This window comes from Echiichthys vipera (genome assembly GCF_963691815.1).
Source record: "Echiichthys vipera genome assembly, chromosome: 11".
In the NCBI taxonomy this organism is placed as follows: Eukaryota; Metazoa; Chordata; class Actinopteri; order Perciformes; family Trachinidae; genus Echiichthys; species Echiichthys vipera.
Genome location: NC_139836.1, coordinates 25,790,020 through 25,810,656, shown reverse-complemented (window position 1 = coordinate 25,810,656; position 20,637 = coordinate 25,790,020). Strand labels below are relative to the sequence as shown.

At 42.1% G+C, this 20,637-nt stretch overlaps 1 protein-coding gene across 2 annotated transcripts; it reads left to right on the top strand.

Annotated features, from left to right (window-relative positions):
- Positions 1–380: 380 nt before the first annotated feature.
- Positions 381–14,873, top strand: LOC310953525 (actin-related protein 2). 2 transcript variants are annotated; one of them, XM_083922587.1, is made up of 10 exons: positions 381–501; positions 3,252–3,362; positions 3,822–3,836; positions 5,104–5,319; positions 5,627–5,699; positions 6,347–6,483; positions 6,961–7,110; positions 8,731–8,876; positions 9,849–9,981; positions 13,260–14,873. In XM_083922587.1, exons 1-10 carry the CDS (start codon positions 454–456, stop codon positions 13,428–13,430), a joined length of 1,200 nt encoding a protein of 399 aa, XP_083778713.1. In that variant the 5' UTR covers positions 381–453; the 3' UTR covers positions 13,431–14,873. The 2 variants fall into 2 exon arrangements, with proteins under 2 accessions (XP_083778713.1, XP_083778712.1); XM_083922586.1 differs by lacking the exon at positions 3,822–3,836 and having other exon boundaries at positions 439–501.
- Positions 14,874–20,637: the final 5,764 nt, after the last annotated feature.

Genomic DNA, 20,637 nt, shown 5'->3' with positions numbered 1-20,637 from the left:
AAAAAAACTTTTAAAAACTCCATTGAATAATAAAAAAAATAAAAAACTTTTAAAATAAAATAATTATTAAAAAACCCAACTCAAAATCAAATAATTAAAACGTTGACTTTAAAAAAACAACAACCTTTGAAATAAAAACCTCTAAAAACCTCAAAAAAACATAAGATAAAATAAAAAAAACTTTGAAAAAAACAAACCTTAAAAAAAATTAAGGATTAAAATGAAAATATAAAAAAACTAATGTTAATGTTAAAACCGTCTCTCAAATTAATAAAAATCTGATCACTTATGATGGAGGGAGTAACTGACATTTGAACATCATACACGCACGCACGCACGCACACCGGATGAGCACCCTTCCCTTCCTCCTCTCTCGGCCGGGTTGGTGTGTCTTCCTTCCGGCTTGCAGAAGAAAGTTGAGGGCAGGTTCAGCTGTAACTGGGCTTTGACACAATGGACAGCGAGGGAAGGAAAGTGGTGGTCTGCGATAATGGCACCGGGGTGAGTTTCGCTGCTTTTGGTCCCAAACGCGACACCAACGCGGGACTCGCTGCCGTTAATGTCCAACGGTTTTTAGCTGAAACAGGAAGTGGAGCTGCTAGCATCCGAGCTAACGTTAGCTTAGCGTCAACTGGGTGGGTTCATTCATCCAGACCCGACACCAGAAACAACACCTACAGTGTGTGTACATATCGGGATAACAGTTTAATACGCAGCTTTTGTTATCGCTGACATAAATAAAAAAAAATAACACGACTAGAACGAGTAAACTGCTCGTTAGCAACCAACGGTTACTAAGCTAACACAAGCTAACATGCTAATTAGAGCTAGCATTTAACAGCTGGTCTATATTCTGGCAGCTGAGTCGGTGTTTTTGCGCACGAATAGAGATGTTGTGATTACTGTTGCACATTTAGTGCCATTACAAAGTGCAGTAGGTTTATTTTTGTGCAGATATTGATCCCAAACGTGAGCGAGGCCGTGTCAGGTTAATGAGGAACCACCTTTTTATGTTTTCTTGTTCAGCAGCAACTTCCCGGATAGAAATGTCACCTAACTTGTGTGAGGGCTTAGGGCCTTGACACGATCACACCCCCCAAACGTGTTTCTCCTCCTCTGCATTCATCCTCAATTAACTTTGTTTAAAAAACAGATAATTCAATTTAGAAGTCGTTATTTCAGATTGGCAACAACCAGACAATCAGAAAAAATAGATACTTGTATAAAAAAAACTGTGCAAATAATGATAAAAATATATAGCTAAACCACTTAAAATAATATATTTAATAAATATACATAAAAATTATTTTTTAAATATGAATGAATAATGAAAACAATGATCTGGTGTCAAATGGGCCACAGAAAATCATCAAAATATGTCAATGTGCAAAGGCAAATTAATCCATGTACACATTAAATTCAACTATGAAAATGCCAATGTTTGAGCTTTTTGCTTTAATCCAAATGCAAGTATAACATTTGTCATGAAACTTAAAGATTTGTTATAATACGATGTCCTTTCCGCACAATTGCTACATCGTGACCAGTCCCGTTCTGAACAAACTTCTCTTCGTCTCTTGAAAACACACAAGAAAAGGGTTGTTTTAACATATCTTACCTTGGCAGATAAGGGCTTTAGACGGGTTGACATACGTTATGAAATCATAGGTATATGTAATATGAAACAATATGGAACGGCCCTCAATAAGAGTGGGGAATGACCACCGACCATGAGTCCAATGTTGGTCGTATCTGCATATATCTGTCTGGTTTAATCCATTAGGCTGTGGATTTAAGGGACTTTCAAGCAGCTGCGGTTTGTTAACATGAACAGTTTCTACCCCATCCAGCATATACAACACACACTTTGCTGATCTGTGTTTATGTTATGGAATTACTCATTGCACACAGGTAATGCTGCCTTTTTTGGATACTTGAGACTTCCTTTTTAAACGCTGTCAGCAGTCAAAGAGCATGTTGGCTCAGCATGTCACTGACAAATAAGGCTTTTTTGAGATGTCTTTTTCGAGAGCATTATGCAAAGCAGAAAAAAAGAAAAACTGCCCTGTGTCAGGGTTGAACTGAGAAGTCAAGAGGAAGTGAGCAGAGCGTAAACCACAGCCGTATACGTCACCAACACATTTTCAGAGCCCTGATAAATGCTCATTTAAATCATGCTCCGCTCCACTGTAAATCTGACAGTTGAACTGCGCGTCGTACGTCTGCCAAGCACGTGCAGCTGCAGAACACGGTGAAAGACAACCCCGAGTTGTTTGGTTTACTTTCTAAATTTCACAATCGCCCACTTAAACTCCCCATGGAAGTTGAACTGGTTCTGCAGCTTATTTGAATTGCATTACAGACAGAATGTGGTCACTTCGCCTGTTACACTGCTTTAACCAAAGTCCTTTGCTGCGGTAGGTCAGTAGTAAACTGTGCACTGGTTTTAAAAGTTTACTTAATTAGTTAAGCATGGTGGACCAATTTTGCATTTATATATCCATTGACTTTAGCAGTCTGGAAACAGTCTTTAGTCACGTTCTTTCATTTTTACGCTGTTTTAAGGTTACAAAAACGTACAAAAGCAGAGGAAGGACTGTGCAGAAATGTGTGGATCTTGCATGCACAGGAAAGAGGGTTAATTAGAGCTGGGGCAAAATGTTGACATGATATCAGTATGTAATCTGAGACAAGAAATTGGACAAGAAATACCTGCTCATGTGCTCTCTTCCTGGTCTTACAGTTCAATAATACGACTCTCTGAGCTCATGTAAGTGTTGTAGCTGAGTGACCTGCTTGGCTTTCATGCCCACACGGCACTAAAAGTCTATAAATATCACTTTATTTAGTACTAGCATGTTTCTACATCATCTGCACATGTATTTTGTATAGATTTTCTTTTTCTTCGTCAAAAATATAGATTTATTTGTGTTGTTAAAAGCTGTAGATCAACCTTTAAAAACATTAAATACTTTTATGGTTTTCTACCATTGTGTTGGAGACTAAAGCAGGTGCTTGCCGCAGATGTCATACTCCTTCTCACACACACACACTCAGATGTTTCAACACTGTAGCGTCGGCGGTTCCATATTTATCTCTGTCTAAATGCTAATTAAGCCTACTGTTACCAACAGGATGACAGTGACGTTGTCTCGCTGTATTGCATAGTTTTATCTCATCAGTACTTAAATGTGCTTCCTCACATCCTCTCTGCTCTGGTTTTCTTGTCTCTCTCTCTCTTTTTTTTTTAGTTTGTCAAGTGCGGCTATGCAGGCTCCAACTTCCCAGAGCACATCTTCCCTGCGCTTGTTGGGAGGCCCATCATCCGCTCGACAGCCAAAGTCGGAAACATTGAGATCAAGGTAGGAACGTGTCCACCTGATGTTTCATTTGTCCACAAAGTCTTGATTTAAGGGGGAGACCTGGTCAGGAAACCACAGATAAGACAAACATATTATCTGCGAACACAAGAGTGAAAAAGCAAGATATGAAATCACACAAAACAGAGCACAGACAGTTTCTGATATAAGCAGAAAATCAAAGCCACGACTGCCTTAGACGTCCTCCCAATACAAACAAGAATCTCCAGTACATTCCTGCACTTATGAAATATTTAAATAGATACTGTTATTTAGGTAAAGCTCAGTTCTTTAAGCAGCCGTGGTCTAAGTTTCTGACAGTTTCTGACAGTTTCACACTATTTTCACGAAGCCTATCTCTATCTTTCACCTGTTCTTTCTTATTTTGTTAATTCATCTTTCTTTAAAAGTATATATCTACCTTCCTCTTCCTCCATGTTCTGTCCCCTCACGATGAAGTAGAATCCCCAGAAGATGGTAAGTTCAGGTTGGTGTGTGCCTCCTGTTCCTGCCTGCTCCGGACAGTTATGTCATGTTTTGATCTCAACCAAAAATTAAACTCTTTATTTGTTTTTAGATGTTTGTTGTTTTCTTTTATGTTGTTTTCAACTCACACAATGACGCCGTCCTTCTAGATCCCACGAAGTAGCCGTTGAGTTTGAGTGTTTGCCAAATGAGTGGAGGAGAGTCCGAAAGATATAAACCCCGTACATTAATGCACTCCTCTCTCCAGTCTGAACGTGTTGCAGAAATGGCCGTGATGAATCAAAGGCCAGCTGTTATCGATGGAGTGCTAAAAGAGATTTTGGACCGATTCCATTTTCAGAGCCTCTGATCTGCTGACGCATCCTGACAGCTACACCCCCTCAATCCCGCTGCTATTTAAAGACTGAAATCATCACAACTGTTTTCAGCTTAAAAGAACTTAAAATGTCAGCTGCAGCTGGAACACTAAGTGCTAAATGATAAATGTTGTCTACCTATATGCACCCCTCACTGGGATAAAGCCACAAACATCACTTATTTAATGAATGTTTAGTTCAGTGCATTTGCCTGACTATCTGCGGGCGTTTCACCTTTACATATGCAGAGGAAGTGTCCACACTTAAAGGTGCATGGCAGACAGCTGAAAGTTGGAGACGGAAGCACATCTGTTTTTCTTTTTACTTTTTTTTATTTAATTGAAAACACATGGAGGCAATGCCTGTGACTGGTACTTTGGTAATGCCAAAGAACACAGGATGATACCCATAAAATGGCTGCCTTCAACTGGGCTTTTGATGTCTCCAAGTGGAACGTGAGATGCTTGACTGCGTGGCTAACACTGAGCTCTAACCCTGCAGTTGTTTACATTGCCAGGCTGCTTTGCATGCAGCTAGTTGAATGGTGCTAAGACAAGTGGTTTACTGTAGCTAGAGGGAAACGCAAGTGTTTCCAGGTGTGTAGATGCATGGGAAGTAATTGCTTGTTTTGCATGCTCGGTAAAAGAGTTTTAAAGCAAAACACTCCTTTGGGTGAGGACAGTAATGCAGCTCTCATTATCGGATTCATGACTCATCTTAATGAGCCAGTTTTGCTGATTTTATGAGACCAGCAGGCCAAGTGGACAAGTTGAAATGACTTAAACCAAAGCTCGGGGCTCATCCCACTGACTCTATAATCCAAACTAGCTTTCAGAAGTGGAGGGCTACACTGCAGAACAAAATATTATCTGTGCTGACCTTTGCCCTCTCCTGTCCTCCAGGACTTGATGGTGGGGGACGAGGCCAGCGAGCTGCGCTCCATGCTGGAGGTGAACTACCCCATGGAGAACGGCATCGTCAGGAACTGGGATGACATGAAGCACCTGTGGGATTACACCTTCGGCCCGGAGAAGCTCAACATTGAGCCCCGCAACTGCAAGATCTTGCTGACGGAGCCACCCATGAACCCCACCAAGAACCGCGAAAAAATCATTGAGGTAAGATGATTTTTTTTATTCTGTGTGTATGTGCGCACACCGCTTGAAGGTGTTTTTATAGTTGTGTGAAGGGAACAAGAAAAGGGGAAATTGCCAGTGTAACCTCGATGTCATGAGTTTATTAACAGGTGGGAAATGTCCTCACTGTGGCATCTCTAATCACTGATGGATGCTGCACTATACTCATTCATTATACTGTATTTCCAGTTAATGACATTTGCATCTGTTGCCAGCTGTACTGTATTTGTTTGTTTTCATCAACAAACAATTATACTCACTGTCTGATGTTTCGTGGCTTCTCCTACAGGTGATGTTCGAGACCTACCAGTTTTCAGGACTCTTCATTGCTATTCAAGCTGTGCTGACACTGTATGCCCAAGGTAGGAAGACACGCATGCATGCTAATCAGTTTGCATATCGCAGAGCTTTCCTAGCGAGCTATTCCAACGAACTATAAATAAAATCCCCTGACGGCAGAATCATGTCTGTATTCTAACTGGTTCAGCTGCTCAGAGACGGGAGGCTTTTCATTTTAATAGTGGAAATGTTCGTGTGTGGTATTTAACCACCCCGCCTTTGGTAAATAGTTTGTGCAAAGATTTGTTTTATGACACTACTTGGATTCCAGATCTCATAATCTTTGTGCCAGAAAGTCTAGACAGTCACATGAACATCACCTTACACCGTTCCAGTGACAGACACAACATCCTGACATTGTCTGAAGTGTTCAGATGTGTTAGACTCCACCTGTGTGGTGCTCAAAGGAGCATCAGATGAACTCTGAATCTATTTGCACCTAGAGTGAGACTGTGTCACCATTTTGTCTCCGGGGTTATTACTGACCGAGCTGTTATTAGTAGTTAATTGTTACATTTTAGATGTTTTTGCATGTTTACTCAGCCAACAAAGCTAACAATCAGTAGCCCCAAAGCACACACTGGATCAAACTCGGACACAAACACACCTAGCTCGGTAGAATTGTAAATTATTAACTGTAGGGTGTCTTTTGTGTGCGTGTGTGTTTTAGGCCTTCTCACCGGTGTGGTGGTGGACTCAGGTGATGGTGTGACACACATCTGTCCAGTTTACGAGGGCTTCAGTCTGCCCCATCTGACAAGACGCCTGGACATCGCCGGCAGGGACATCACCCGCTACCTCATCAAGGTATCCAGTCAGTCATGACATTGTGAGACAGAGTAACAAAGAAAACAACAAAAAACAAGCAGTGATTACAAGTTCGAGTATTAAACTTTATGAATGTGCAATACATCATGTGGAATGATCTTCAGTTGGTAGATTATAGATAATTAGTCATGGTGGAGCCGCAGCACCATTATTCAACGTGTGTTGAATTCATATTTTCATGTATTTTTGTCATATACGGAGTTGGGTCTGTTTTAAATGGGCTAGAATTGTGTTGTTTTTTAGGAAGGGGAAACTGGCATCATCTTCTTTGTAAAAGCAGAGGAGATCTTGCTGTATCGCTACTTCTTTAAATAAATATACAAAGTGCTTCACAATTTACCCTTGTGAAGCAGTTTGTTTTGTGTAAATGGTGTTATACTAATTAAACTTGTTTTTGTTAATAATGTGTTCTGACATTCTTCGCCTTCTTTCTGCTATTTCTCTATCATCCCCCAGTTGTTGTTGTTGAGGGGTTACGCCTTCAACCACTCTGCAGACTTCGAGACGGTGCGCATGATGAAGGAGAAGCTGTGCTACGTGGGCTACAACATCGAGCAGGAGCAGAAGCTGGCACTGGAGACCACCGTGCTGGTGGAATCGTACACGGTAAATACTCCCGTTTTCCACATTATAAAACACTGATAAATCTACTTAATACACTCATAACAACACATGTACGGCATCAGCGCATGCTTGTCGGTACAGTTACTCTATTAATATCTAAAGAGGAAGTCAATGATGTGGCTTTTTGTACATGTTTGCGAGGGTCGTTACACAGATCTGTTAAAGCGCGGCTGAGCTAATAATGTAGTGTGGTGTTTGTGGTTGTCATCAGGTGTGCAGGTACATTAGGCAGTGTAAGGTCAGACTTAAGCACGAGTTGCTGCCCTCACATGGACACCCTGTGCATTATTCACTGAGTTAAGATCAAATAAGGGAAGAAGGAATTGGATAAAAGGATAGAAGTCGTTTCTGCAGTCTTGGTAAACTCGAACATGTCTCATCTTGTACAATCCTGGTGGCATGTCATCTCAGTCACTATTCCTGTTACCTGCTGTCACTTATCTAATAAATACGCCACAAACAATAACAAAACAGAACACAGGTTGAAGAAATAGAAGAATGAAGCCATTGGTACACTGAGGCTGAGTATGAGGATAAAGAGGACAAGGAATGCCATTTTTTGGGATACAGATGTGCTTAATTTTTTTCATTGTTATTATTTTATTCGAAACATTAAGCATCTGTTTTTTCAGTTGGCCCTCCAGACCTCTGGGATTCTCGGTTTTTGTTTTGTTTACCTTTTTTGAATGGAAAATTGAGTTCTTTATATGCACGCAAAGTTTCACATTTCTGCTCAAAATAGCGTTGTCGAAACAATCCCTCCCAACAGATTTGTTATCCAAAAGTGGCAGTATTCTAAAGTAATCAAAACTAATGGGGTAACTAAATCTGTCTCTGCACTGAGCTAAGTAGACTACCACATGCCCGTTGTTGGTTCTGTTGGCTGTTTTAGGACAGGGCAGTGCTGCTGACTAACTGTTTTCTCTGGGACTCAAACATAGGGGGGGGGGGGGGGTGCAGTGCTCTTCCACCAGGCTTGCTTTTCTTTCCAAGGCCCTTTTCCCTGCAGAGGGAACCACAGAATCTAAACGCAGGTCCCGAAGTCTGTGTTACTGCACGCCTTACCGAGCACATGTTGTGTCTCCGAGCTCACTGACCGTGTGTGTTTGGGTTAGTGTAGGCGACCGTGTGTGTGTAGGTGTGTGAACATGTATGTGTAAGTATCGTTTTGTGTGCCGAAACAAGGAGGGCAATGTAACTGTGGCCGAAGGGCCCTGAACTGTGCGTTACATCATTTCCTGTGCAGCCACTTTGCGGCGGTGGCTGGGCTCTGCTTCCTCCCACTGCCCTCGGCTGAATGAAGCCTTTTTATAGTCACACACACACTCACCCTACTCAGTTTGGAGCCTACACTGTGTGCTTTAACTTGCTGTACAACATTATCAGAATATTGGAGGATTTGAAACTGCAGTAGAAACGTTTTATTTCAAAAAGTTTAGAGAAGTAATGACTCAAACAACCATTGAACAGCATCGCTCTTAATTCTTAACGTTCGAGATTTATGACTCTCTGTTGAGTCACACATTAAATCCTACCTCTTCAGTGGTGTCATATTTTCTTTTTTCCGTCTCTTTTCATCTCATCCCTCCCACACATCTCCAGCTGCCAGATGGCCGTGTGATCAAGGTGGGAGGAGAGCGGTTTGAGGCCCCCGAGGCTCTGTTCCAGCCCCACCTCATCAACGTGGAGGGTGTCGGAGTGGCCGAGCTCCTCTTCAACACCATCCAGGCGGCCGATATAGACACCAGGTGAGCCTAAACAAAGTGTACGGATGCACTCCAACGCTGATAAAGACACGTTAATATACACTGACAGTGAGTGAGTGATTTTGCTCTAACACACATACACACACACACACAGACACACACAGTATATATGCAAAATGGTGGTGTCAGCCCGGCAGAGCTCCCACTGAATCAATAGAGGGTTTTAGATATCAAACTAAATATTTCTTGTTCACCAGAGTTCTGTTTGGAAAGTATGAAAATTGATCTTTGGGTATGCAAAAGAGTGGAAATATCCAAGAAAATGTAAGCTTTGGAAACCTAATACATCATTATTTATTCCTTGCTGTTGGAGTGGAATGATTTATTTTGTAGAATTCACCTTCACTCACTAAGGCACTTAAATCAATGTCAATGCAATGTCTTGAAAGGGCATTTTAAACATTTGTGGGAAGGAAACTAGCAATTAGGTTTGGCTGATATGTATAAAAAAAATAAAGTTACATCCAGCCAGTATTATATGCGTGTGTGTGTGTGTGTGTACGTGGCGACCCCCCATGAAGTGGGAGAGGTTACTACGCTAATTAATAGGCTAAATAAACTGTCAAGAAAATACATATTCTTACACTCTTTCACTGAACTAAGGCCTTAGCTTAATTAACTTGTTAAGTCATTCAAATAAACTTCATTCAAACTGGACAGAAACAAAATAAAACTCACCAAATCTGTCTTAGTTAGTCTTTCCAGTGTTCGGACAATCACCAACTCTGGTTCGGTTGAAATAAATCTTTTATTTATTGCAGTTTGGTTCAATTTAGGCAACAAAACTGTGCTGATTTCAGTTTCTTGGGGCAATTTCACAATGTACTCCGCGTTTGCAGACAGTCGTATATTCGTTAAATTTGCCCAACCCTCCTAGCAGCACTACTTCTCTCTTGTCTGCGTGTCGTTGGGTCTCTTCCTGCTCTCACCTTCTTTCTGTCTCCCCGTCTTCAGGTCTGAGTTCTACAAACACATTGTGTTATCAGGAGGATCCACCATGTACCCGGGTCTGCCATCTCGGCTGGAGAGAGAACTCAAGCAGCTGTACCTGGAACGTGTGCTTAAAGGAGATGTGGACAAGCTTTCGGTGAGCCACAACCTTTAACGCCTCATTTATAATTATACAGTTGACTTGTGTGAAGAACATCACAGGAGGACTCGGAGCTAAAATTGCTCAGATGTGGTTTACAGTATGACTTTGAAAATGGGTCAAACTAAATTCATTTTTAGCTAAAATTAGAACGTGATCAGTGTCAATTGCACTGTGACTAATATAATAATAAAAAAGTGTGTCATTGAACATCCAGATGAGACTAGCTTCACTGTGCCAGGCCTCTGAGTTGGTGTGAATTAGTATTTCCAGCTGATTCCTTGGGTTTGTTTAAGTTGGCCTGGGCGGGGTTTCCCACATGTGAGAGCGCAGAAAAGTGCCAGAAAGCTGCGACCACCACAGGGAACATATTTGAGTCAGTCTTAGTGTGTAAACGGTGACTGACACCTGACAGTATCTCCTTTGTCCCGATGAGGTCAAATCCCACACACAGAGTTCACAGTAGAATGAATTAAACTGCTTGAATTATGTCCAGGTACGACTTTAACCGCGTCAGTCTCTGAACAAGTCTGCGAGGTTTAGGAGCAAACTTTACCTTTATGTTTTGTCTCAGGCGGGGCGCAGTGTATGTAGACCACCACCAGGGGGTGATAGAGGTTAACAGACACTAATTTAACTTACACAGCAATGTAATAACATATGTGGGGTTCACTTCCCAGTGATAAATATTTGTTTTGGAAAAATATCCCTACATTAGCTTTCCACTCCAGTATCCCAATGACACTGATGATTTTACTCTGAACTATATTGTAAACAAAGTTTCTACAGATGACTCACACATTTAAAAGCAAGTCATTATGTGCTTTACTTCTCTGCCCACAACTGCAGCCGGCTTTGGTTTTGCGTTTGACTGTGTATCTCTCTTTTTCTCTTTCTCTTTATCTCTTTATATGCAGCGATAGTATTTTTCACTTGTGTCTTTTAATGCAAAGTAACAGTAAGACAGAGGAAACCTTTTAGATAGATACCCAAATGTTATTTGTGCCAAATATTTGAAAGACGGCTGTTTTTAAAAAAGTAGTTTCGTATCAAAAAATCCATTAAAACCTTGTTAAACTATTCCTGTTGCATATTTCTACTTGATGTCCCCCGACTGATCATCCAAACACTCAAAATATGTCTAAATAAACCACCTCCATTTGTAGCTCGCACCTTTTCAGCTGTTTGTTTGTTGCTCGCAAGTCCGTTTAGAGAGAAGCCGCGTCTTTCGCCCTATTTGGTGAAGCTATGAGCGTTCGCCACATACTGAGCATACAGACGCAGAACAGAGAAGTGGGTTATGCGGCAGGAGTGATTTGAGAAGTTTGTGTTGATGTTCAGATGCTTCTAAAAACTTGTCAGTAAGTTGTTTCTGACATGAATCGAAACCAACTTTCAAGCTGAATTTGAGTATCACTTTAAAGCTGCACTAACTAATATTTTTAGATTAACTTATGTGAAAAGTTTCGCTCGTAGTGACAAACCCACCAACGATTACCATCCTAAGCTCAGTTCCCCCTCAGCTTTTCTAGCCTTTTAGCATCTTTTAACTTTGTTGTTTTTGGAATTACGACGTGAAACTAATACTGTTTTTGTTCCATCTCTTTGGTGGAGACCAAAACGGAGCTAAAAGAGAATAAATGTTGGACTTGCATTCATCAAGAGGCAAAAATAAGGAATAAAAACAAATGCTAATATTACTCTGTATCTGCCGGATGTTTAAATTGGCATGTTTGCCAAATTCTGCACTATATCAACTTCATAAGGGGTTCATTCTTTGCTTCGATATTGTAAAAAATAATCTACTGGTGTTAATGCAGGTGAATGGGCCGCATTCATATTTAATATTTCATGTCATGCTCATGAAAGAACAAGGTGGCGGGTACAAGCAGCTGAAATGGGTTTTCTCAGGAGGGGGTCTGGAGTCTCCCTTAGAGAGAGGGGGAGAAGTTCAGCCATCCGTGAGGAACTCGGAGTAGAGCCGCTGCTCCTTTGCGTTGAAAGGAGCCAGTTGAGGTGGTTCAGGATCATCTAATAAGGATGCCCCCTGGGCGCCTCCCTAGGGAGGTGTTCCAGGCACGTCCAGCTGGGAGGAGGCCTCGGGGAAGACCCAGGACTAGGTGGAGAGATTAGATCTCCACACTGGCCTGGCAACGCCTCAGGATCCCCCAGTTAGAGCTGGTTAATGTGGCCCGGGAAAGGGAAGTTTAGGGTCCCCTGCTAAAGCTGCTGCCCCCGAGACCCAACCCTGGATAAACGGATGGAGATGAGATGAGATGAGATGTCAAAATGCTACATATTCTATTCATATTCTCATACAAAGGATCCCGTATCCAGTACCAATATGACTCTGTTTGACTACTGAACACATCTAGGGTTTTTTCAGTTAATTTATGACTCCATCTTTCAAGTTTGCCGTGTTAGCCGTGATGGCTGTTCCACTCTTTGATTTGAATGTACAAACGCTAGCAGGGTATCTGCAGCAGGGGTGTCACGATTTCAACCGAAATTTGCTTTCAGTTTTAGCTACGGGAGTCAGAAGCAGTATCGACGATGCTCCCAGTATTTGTTTTTCTCTCCACCCTCGCACAACACACAGATGACACAGCATATCTTACCAGCTAACGACGCAGCATAACGTTAGCTTACCAGTAGCCTGCAGCTGCACTTTTCCGGACACCGCAGAACTGGAAAATCCTCATGCTTCCCTGAAAGTCGCTAGGGTGGCAACGCTATGCCTCCTCCTCTGTGGGCTGTGTAAACAAACAACAAAAGGTAAAGCGTGTGGGCTCCGACGGGATTTCATGGCGTATTCGGGTGCATCTCGTAAACTCTCTCTCAGCTCATATCGTAGCATGTAGCAGTGACCTTAAAACGGGGAGGAAGACTCGAGACTCCCCTGATCTGCAGGTCTTGAAAAGTCTTACGTTTAATTTTCAGAGCTTGGAAATTATATAATTCTTTTTGTTTGTCGAAGATATTTTTATGACTGCAGTTTTAAATAACTCAAGGCCATTTCTTCCAACTGGTTTCCTTTCATACTTTCATGTTTTAGTTTCAAAAGGTCTTGGATTCAACTTGATGAACCCAGACTAGGTTTTTAGGCCTCTGGATCACATCTCCATGTCGTCCCGACAGACACTGTGCAACATAAAAGTCCACGCTGGATGGAAAAATATAGAAATATAAGAATTTTATCCTCAGCCTTAGACCGCAGGACAGTTCTTTGTTATATAGGGCTGTCTTTTATGTCTCTGTGTCCCCTTGTCTTGTAGAAATTTAAGATCCGGATCGAGGATCCTCCCAGGCGAAAGCACATGGTGTTCCTGGGCGGAGCCGTGCTGGCCGACATCATGAAGGACAAGGACAGCTTCTGGATGACCCGGCAGGAGTACGAGGAGAAGGGAGTCCGTGTTCTGGAAAAACTCGGAGTCACCGTCAGATAAAGCACTGGACGGACAGACCGCACACACACACACACACACACGCACACACACACAAACATCTCCCCCTCGCCCACATCGCAGAGTATATATCTATTTATCCCTCTTCTTCTCTCTTTCGGCTCTTGATTCTCCCCAAACATCAGAGGAAATCGAGCTGTCACCTCCTCCTCTTCCTCTCTCTCTCCTCTGCCTCTCGTTCTCCTGGTTTGGGATTGGCTCACACTTTTCCTCGCAAGTCCACGAGATTTCCATCTGTGCAGATTTGCACTGAAACCACTCCTTTACTTACTAATTGAACGGCTAATGTTGCCCCGCTGGTGTAGTCTGGGGTTTCTCTGTAGGTTAAAAACCAGGAGGGGAAATGTCAACTCTGACTATTTATCTCCAAAATAACTTAGTTGTGAGGTAAATTGAAGGTAAACCCACCGGCCCACAGCAGTGAGTGTTTCAGGAAGTTTCCTCCCTCGTGATTAAACCTCCAGAGGGGATACGTCGATGCAAAGTCTCTGTAAAGCGTGTAATATCACACCACCGCAAAACCGCCACGGGCCGCTTTCAGCTTCTGTTCCAGGTGAGCGAGAACTGATCACATTTTTATGTCGGTTTTTTATAAATGATATCATGACTTTTTCTTTTTCTGGGAGAGGGATTGACCTTTTGTTCTGCTTTTTTTCTTTTTTTTTCTGTTGGAGTTCAATTTATATCTTGACTTTTTCATTGGCTTGCGTTGCTGTGCACTACTACCATTGTAAATGGAGTGTATTGTGGTAACAGAAGTTCCTCCGCGCTTTTTATGAAGAATTTACGGTTGATTTATATAAAGGGACAAATACACAAAGGCAAGCCCCTGAGTGTGACGGTACTTCGGGGGCAATTGTGGGGGGTGGAGTGACGCTATTTGTTCCTCATCGGACAGCCTCGCCTCTGCCTCCTCTCCAGGTGTAAATCTGAAGCTGGATGAACGGGCGCGAGCAGTTGTTGCAATATTACAAACTGCGGCGACGCCATAGAACCTCACCCGTCGCGGTCCTTCAGATCCGCCGCAGCACGGAGGCAGTCGTGAGGCTGACGATGAGATACTTCTTTTGAATCCGGGCGCAGCAGAGCACCGCAAAACCGGCGCAAACAAAATAAAACGGTATTTGAATAACGTTGAAATACTGTTGAGACCATATTTTAAGTTCTCCAGTCTTTTCGCGCCCAACGGTCAACTTAATGATTACTGGAGGCACTTCTTCTTTGAGTATAAAAAATGTGTATATTTTTTTTTTCTTCCTCTTTCCATGAACGTCTTATCCAGTGCCAAGTGCAGTTAATGTTAACTGGATCTCTCATGTTTTAATGTCTCTTCTTTTGGCGCTGTTTTTGTTTTTATTTTCCTGTGTTGTTCATAGCATAACTGCCTAACGCTGATTTAAATAAAGAAAAGTGATTTATAAGGATGCTCGTCTGGTAGCTTATTTATTATGTTTCAATTCCATGTTCACTGAGAGGAAAAGGGAGTTATATGTAATTTCACATTGTTGAGAACACGAGACATTAACGGATTTGTTGAGACATACTTAAAATGTTGCACTATTTAGAAGAATAGAAGAATTACTTTATTAAAACCGCAACGGAAAATTAGATTTTTTTCACTCTGTTATTATTCATGTTACACACACAGGCCCGAAATACACACATGCACAGACAGGACCTATACATGCAACTAATGGAGAGATGTTAGAGCGAGGGGGCTGCCCCGAGCAGTTGGGGGTTCGGTGCCTTGCTCACCTATGGACTGAGCTACTGCCGCCCCAGCATAGTCTTTCACAGCCTCTATTGGATGCTCTTTTTATACCTGATCTATTACTCACCTGTTGCCAGTTAACCTCGTTAATCATTATCATTAATTATCAATGTGAGATGTTCCACCAGCTACTTTTTGCTACTGTCACGTTTTGAAACATGTTGCTGGTAAAAAAGAAATGAATTACATTTTTCTGTTGATGCCTTTCTCTTAAACTTTTGTTGTCTTTGTCCAATTATCAATTTCACTTTTGTGAAATATCACATTCTGTTCCTTGGCAGACTTATTTTGAATAGCACCCCAACTCGGAGTAGAGCCGCTGCTCCTTTGCGTTGAAAGGAGCCAGTTGAGGTGGTTCAGGATCATCTAGTAAGGATGAACCCTGGGCGCCTCCCTAGGGAGGTGTTCCAGGCACGTCCAGCTGGGAGGAGGCCTCGGGAAAGACCCAGGACCAGGTGGAGAGATTATATCTCCACACTGGCCTGGGAACGCCTCAGGATCCCCCAGTTAGAGCTGGTTAATGTGGCCCGGGAAAGGGAAGTTTGGGGTCCCCTGCTAAAGCTGCTGCCCCTGAGACCCGACCCCGGATAAGAGGCTGAAGATGAGATGAGATGACCCCAACTGCCAAACCTTTGGAAATGGGGTTTATATCTAATGTCAGCTCCAACTTTAGAGGGACGTTACTGTTTAAGTGACATTACTGAGTGAATTTGTCGACTTTGACACCTCTCAAACTGTGCTATTGTTACGTTTCAGCTACTATCCCTTCAGTATCATTTGTGGCCGAAGTTGCTTCAGCGAAAGTTCCTTCTACCAGCTGCTTTAGTGGCACTTTAGCACAGCACCATGTGCAGCAGCATGTTTCCTTCACGGCTCTGCAGCGTGGAAACTACTTTGTCACTGTCGTCAGCAGAGAGGATAATGTTCCTGTTTACATCTTTTTAATGAAGCAGGTGTTTCATATCCATACAGGTTTGTACTCTGGACATCTGGACACTTGTATGCGTATATATATCTAGCTTCTTATTGCAGTTTGGAATGGACTGATTTGGCAAATGTTTGAGAATTTGGTTGATTTGAAGCCGTTTTTAATCTCTGTGACGTTAAACAGGTTTTAGGGAATTCCTTATCTCGTCTTGTAGCAATGCAACTAATAAAAACTCATGCAAAAAATCCAAAGCAATCCAGCCTATCACAATTTCACTGAGCTTAATTTGGCGTCCGACCAACAGTCCATAACCCAAACATATCCAACTTAAGATCACTATGGACACTACAAACTTTTCTTTATCTTTTCATGAACTGGTCAATCTTGAGATTTTGAGCTATTTTACTTCCTTAACACGTCTTTTTTCACTAGTGGAAAGAAAAAAAAGGAAAAACCGTCTGTTTTTTCCTGTAGATTTCTCTTATATTTACCAAAAGTCAGCATTAGATAACGCCTCATTTACATATTTAGACATACTATTTCAGAAAATTTGTTTTTTCTTACAATACAAAAAACTCCTAACATGAGCAATCAACTGGGGAAGTTTCATGTTCATCTGTTAGTTAACCTTTGTTGCAGTTTGTAGTTTTACATTACATATCTCTGAAGGCCAGAAATCTCCACTTCGGCAGAACTTACAGACACCAAACTTTTATTCCAGTTTCATTCCTATCTATATGCTAAAGGTTTTGACAGAGGGCTCTGCTAGGGACATGGCAAAAATAGTGTTTTTTTTAACGGTTGTGGCTCTATTTTCTGAGTTATGGTACAATAAATCAGAAAATAGAGCTGTCACATCTAGTTAAGTGTTTGATTTATTTTATGTTAGCTTATTGTTACTTTGATCCTTTCCCATCTTTGTATTGAAACTGTTGCACAATAATTTCTATCGGGATAAATTAAGCTTCTTGAATCTTGAAAAAGATTTCTCTTATATTTACCAAAAGTTCGTATTAGATAACGCCTCATTTACATATTTTTTTACATAATTGAATTTCCCCATTGCGGGACAAATAAAGGAATTATTCTTCTTCTTCTTCTTCTTTATACTATTTCAGAAAACTTGTTTTTTCTTAATACAAAAAATAATCCTAACGTGAGCAATCAACTAGTGAAGTTTCATGTTGATCTGTTAGTTCACGTTTGTTGCAGTTTAAAGTTTTACATATTTAATTTCTTACATATATTTTACTTTTTACATCTCTAAAGGCCAGAAATCTCCATTGTCAGCACTTACAGACACCAAACTTTCATTCCAGTTTCCAGTCTCATTCCTTTCTATATGCTAAAGGTTTTAACAGAGAAGAATTACTTTATTAATCCGGCAAGGGGGAATTCAAATGTTTACCATGTAACATGTTATTATACATGTTACACACACAGGCCCAAAATATACACACATGCACAAACAGGACCTATATACATGCAATTAATGGAGAGATGTCAGAGCGAGGGGGCTACCAATGGCTCAGCGCCATGAGCAGTTGGGGGTTCGGTGCCTAACTCAACAGCACCTCGGCAGTGCCCAGGAGATGAACTGGCACCTCTCCACCCACCAGTCCACGCTCCATTCATGGTCCACACAGGGACTCGAACCGGCGACCCCTCCGGGTCCCAGCCGAGTCACCTATGGACTGCATTGGACATGGCAAAAATAACGTTTTTTTAACGGTTGTGGCTGTATTTTCTGATTTATGGAACAATAAAAAGAGATATATGTAAAAACATTTCACTCAAAACAAAATGAAACAGGATTTTTTAACCCGTTTTAATTCCGCGTTCACATTCCTGTTCTGGAAATGTATGAAAATCTATTGTTGAAAACGTGACCCCATTCACCTGTAGTGTTCCCCCGCAAGACGATGAAAAGCAGAAGATTCTCACATCTTTCTTCCATCTGTTAATCGACTAATGATTGCAACCCAAGTCTTTTGCAGGGAGCTGGGTAAAAGGATGAAGTGCGTCACCAGAGGAGAGGATGGAGGTATGAAGGTGACTCTGCCACAGAGGAGCAGGAGCAGGAGAAGAGCCTTGCGCACACACAGGACCAGGAGGAGGAAGAGGAAATGGAACAGTGGCAGAGGACTGGCGCCACCAGAGGAAGAGGCTCTCTTTCCGTGCCTGAAATAAAGATCTCAACCAGACTCTTCCGGCCTTGTTCCATTTTTAATCCCCCGACTCTTGCCACTTCCCTCTAACCCTGAACTGTTACCTCTGAAGCACCGTTTGAAGTTTCCTCCCCATCAGAGCACAAACAGATGCATCACCGGGCCTCAACACAGGATATTTAATAAAACACTTTGTTACTTTGGTTTAGATTTTCAACAATACTTTAACATTATATTCACAGGACGAAATTACCTATTTTACTCGACTATATCTAATTAATCTGACGGCTGTAGTTACCTTTCCCATAAGAAAATGTAATATATGACATATAATTACATGTATAGATCCTCAGGATGTATGAAGATATACGTTTATAGCATAAATCAGGTACGCAAAGTAAAATTTGGAAATATGTATTAAAGATATCTATGATTGTTTTTTATGGCATTGTATGTTGCAACCATATGCGTGAAGATATCTTTGATATATATACAAGAAATACCATATATAAGCTTATCCTCACTTATCCTTACTTATACTTATCCTTAGGGCGAATGTGGCTCAGAGTCAGAGTGGGTCGTCCTCCATTCGAGGGATTGGCGGTTCGATCCCCACCTCCCCCAGCCCACACGTCAAAGTGTCCTTGGGCAAGACACTGAACCCTGAATTGCTCCCCGTGCTGCGCATGGGTGTGTAAATGTTGTGTGAATGGTTACATTAGAGGGTATGTAGATGTCCACTGCCATCAGTGTGAATGTCTGTGTGAATGGGGGAATGTGACAAACACTGTGAAAGCACCTTGAGTAGTCAGGAGACTAGAAAGGCGCTATATAAGTACAAGTCCATTTACTAGCTAGAACATTTTCCACATGGTGGGAGTAGAGAGATGTTTTCCTCAGCAGATCATCTCAGGTGCAGAGTTTAAGCTCAGTCAGGCAATGTTTTAACAATTATCTGGCTCCTCATAAGCTCTTTTCTTCTGCGACATCTCTGCTCAGCGTGTTCATCGGGCAATTTCATCCACACACAGAAACGGGCAGAAATGTTGCATGAGAAATGCTAGCTGGGTGCAAACACAGAAAATCTCCATCCTAAAGGAGGAAAACATCAAAATCCTGCGTCTCATTGGACATGAGACCACAGCACTGGCGCGGGACGAGCCACCCATTCCTGTAAACTTCACTGGGAAGTGAGCGCCGGTGCTCTGTGCACCCAGAGAGGGGCCACGCTGACCCCATTACATGAGCAGATATCTTAAATGTTTGCACATGTGGACTGTGATGCTGTTTGCAGCCGTTGAGCTGCTTAGCAGGCCCCCAAAAGCCCTCAGGGACCTTCTTTTTCTTCTCTTTTCTCTCTCTCTCTCTCTCTCCCCCTCCCCTCTCTCGCGCTCCATCATTATCGCCCACATGCTTTTCCAGAGACATCCTGAGTGAAACAGCTCGACGTCCTCGATGGCTATCACATGTTCCTGCTGAGGAGGGAGGCAGCCGGGGAAAGACATCTTGAAGGGAATGTAACACGGTGTACTAGCCTGAGGTTATTCCTTTCATTAAATACTTTAAAACTGTTTTGGGCATCGAACTATGGACGTTTTTTATAGAAACTTCAGGCCCTGACTGAAAAAAACTGTGCTTAGATGTGCTTTGTCACAGGAAGTTCAGAGGTTCATGCTCCCCTAGAGGATGAACTTTTTCTTCATCACCAGCAAAGGGTCAACTTTTGACTTTTCCAATACACACATCAGTCTGTACTTTGTGTACAGGCTAAACTAAGATGTTGAATATTAGCATGTTAGCATCGTTGTATCACTGATAGTTTGCTTAGGTTAGCATTGAGCCTAAAGCACTGGTGCTGCCAACACAGAGGGGCTAGCATGAGTGTGGACCATAGAACAGCTGGGCAACCCCCTGGTGGTTGGCTCGTCTTAAGTCCCACCCCCTCCGTGTTAGCAGATAGGCCCAAAAAATCAAAGCACACATCTCCTCAAGATGGTTTCTGTCACTTTAGGTTGTTCTCATCACGCTAAAGTTGGATTTTAATGTATCGGTGGACTTTAATGACTATAGCGCCTGATCCCTACTGCGTTGACTCAGGTTGTATTACAACATGGTGGCGCCCACATCTGGGATATTTTAGCTTCACTTTTGTACAGTGGGAGGAGCTGGAGCCACCATCTTTATATACAGTCTATGTACCAGACGCTAAAGACACACCAAGCAGCAACAAAGTGCTGCTCGGTGCGATAATAACATATTTTCTGCAACCGAGAGGCGCATTGATGGTTTCAAGCGTGAAGAAAGTCTTTGTAGGAGCCACAG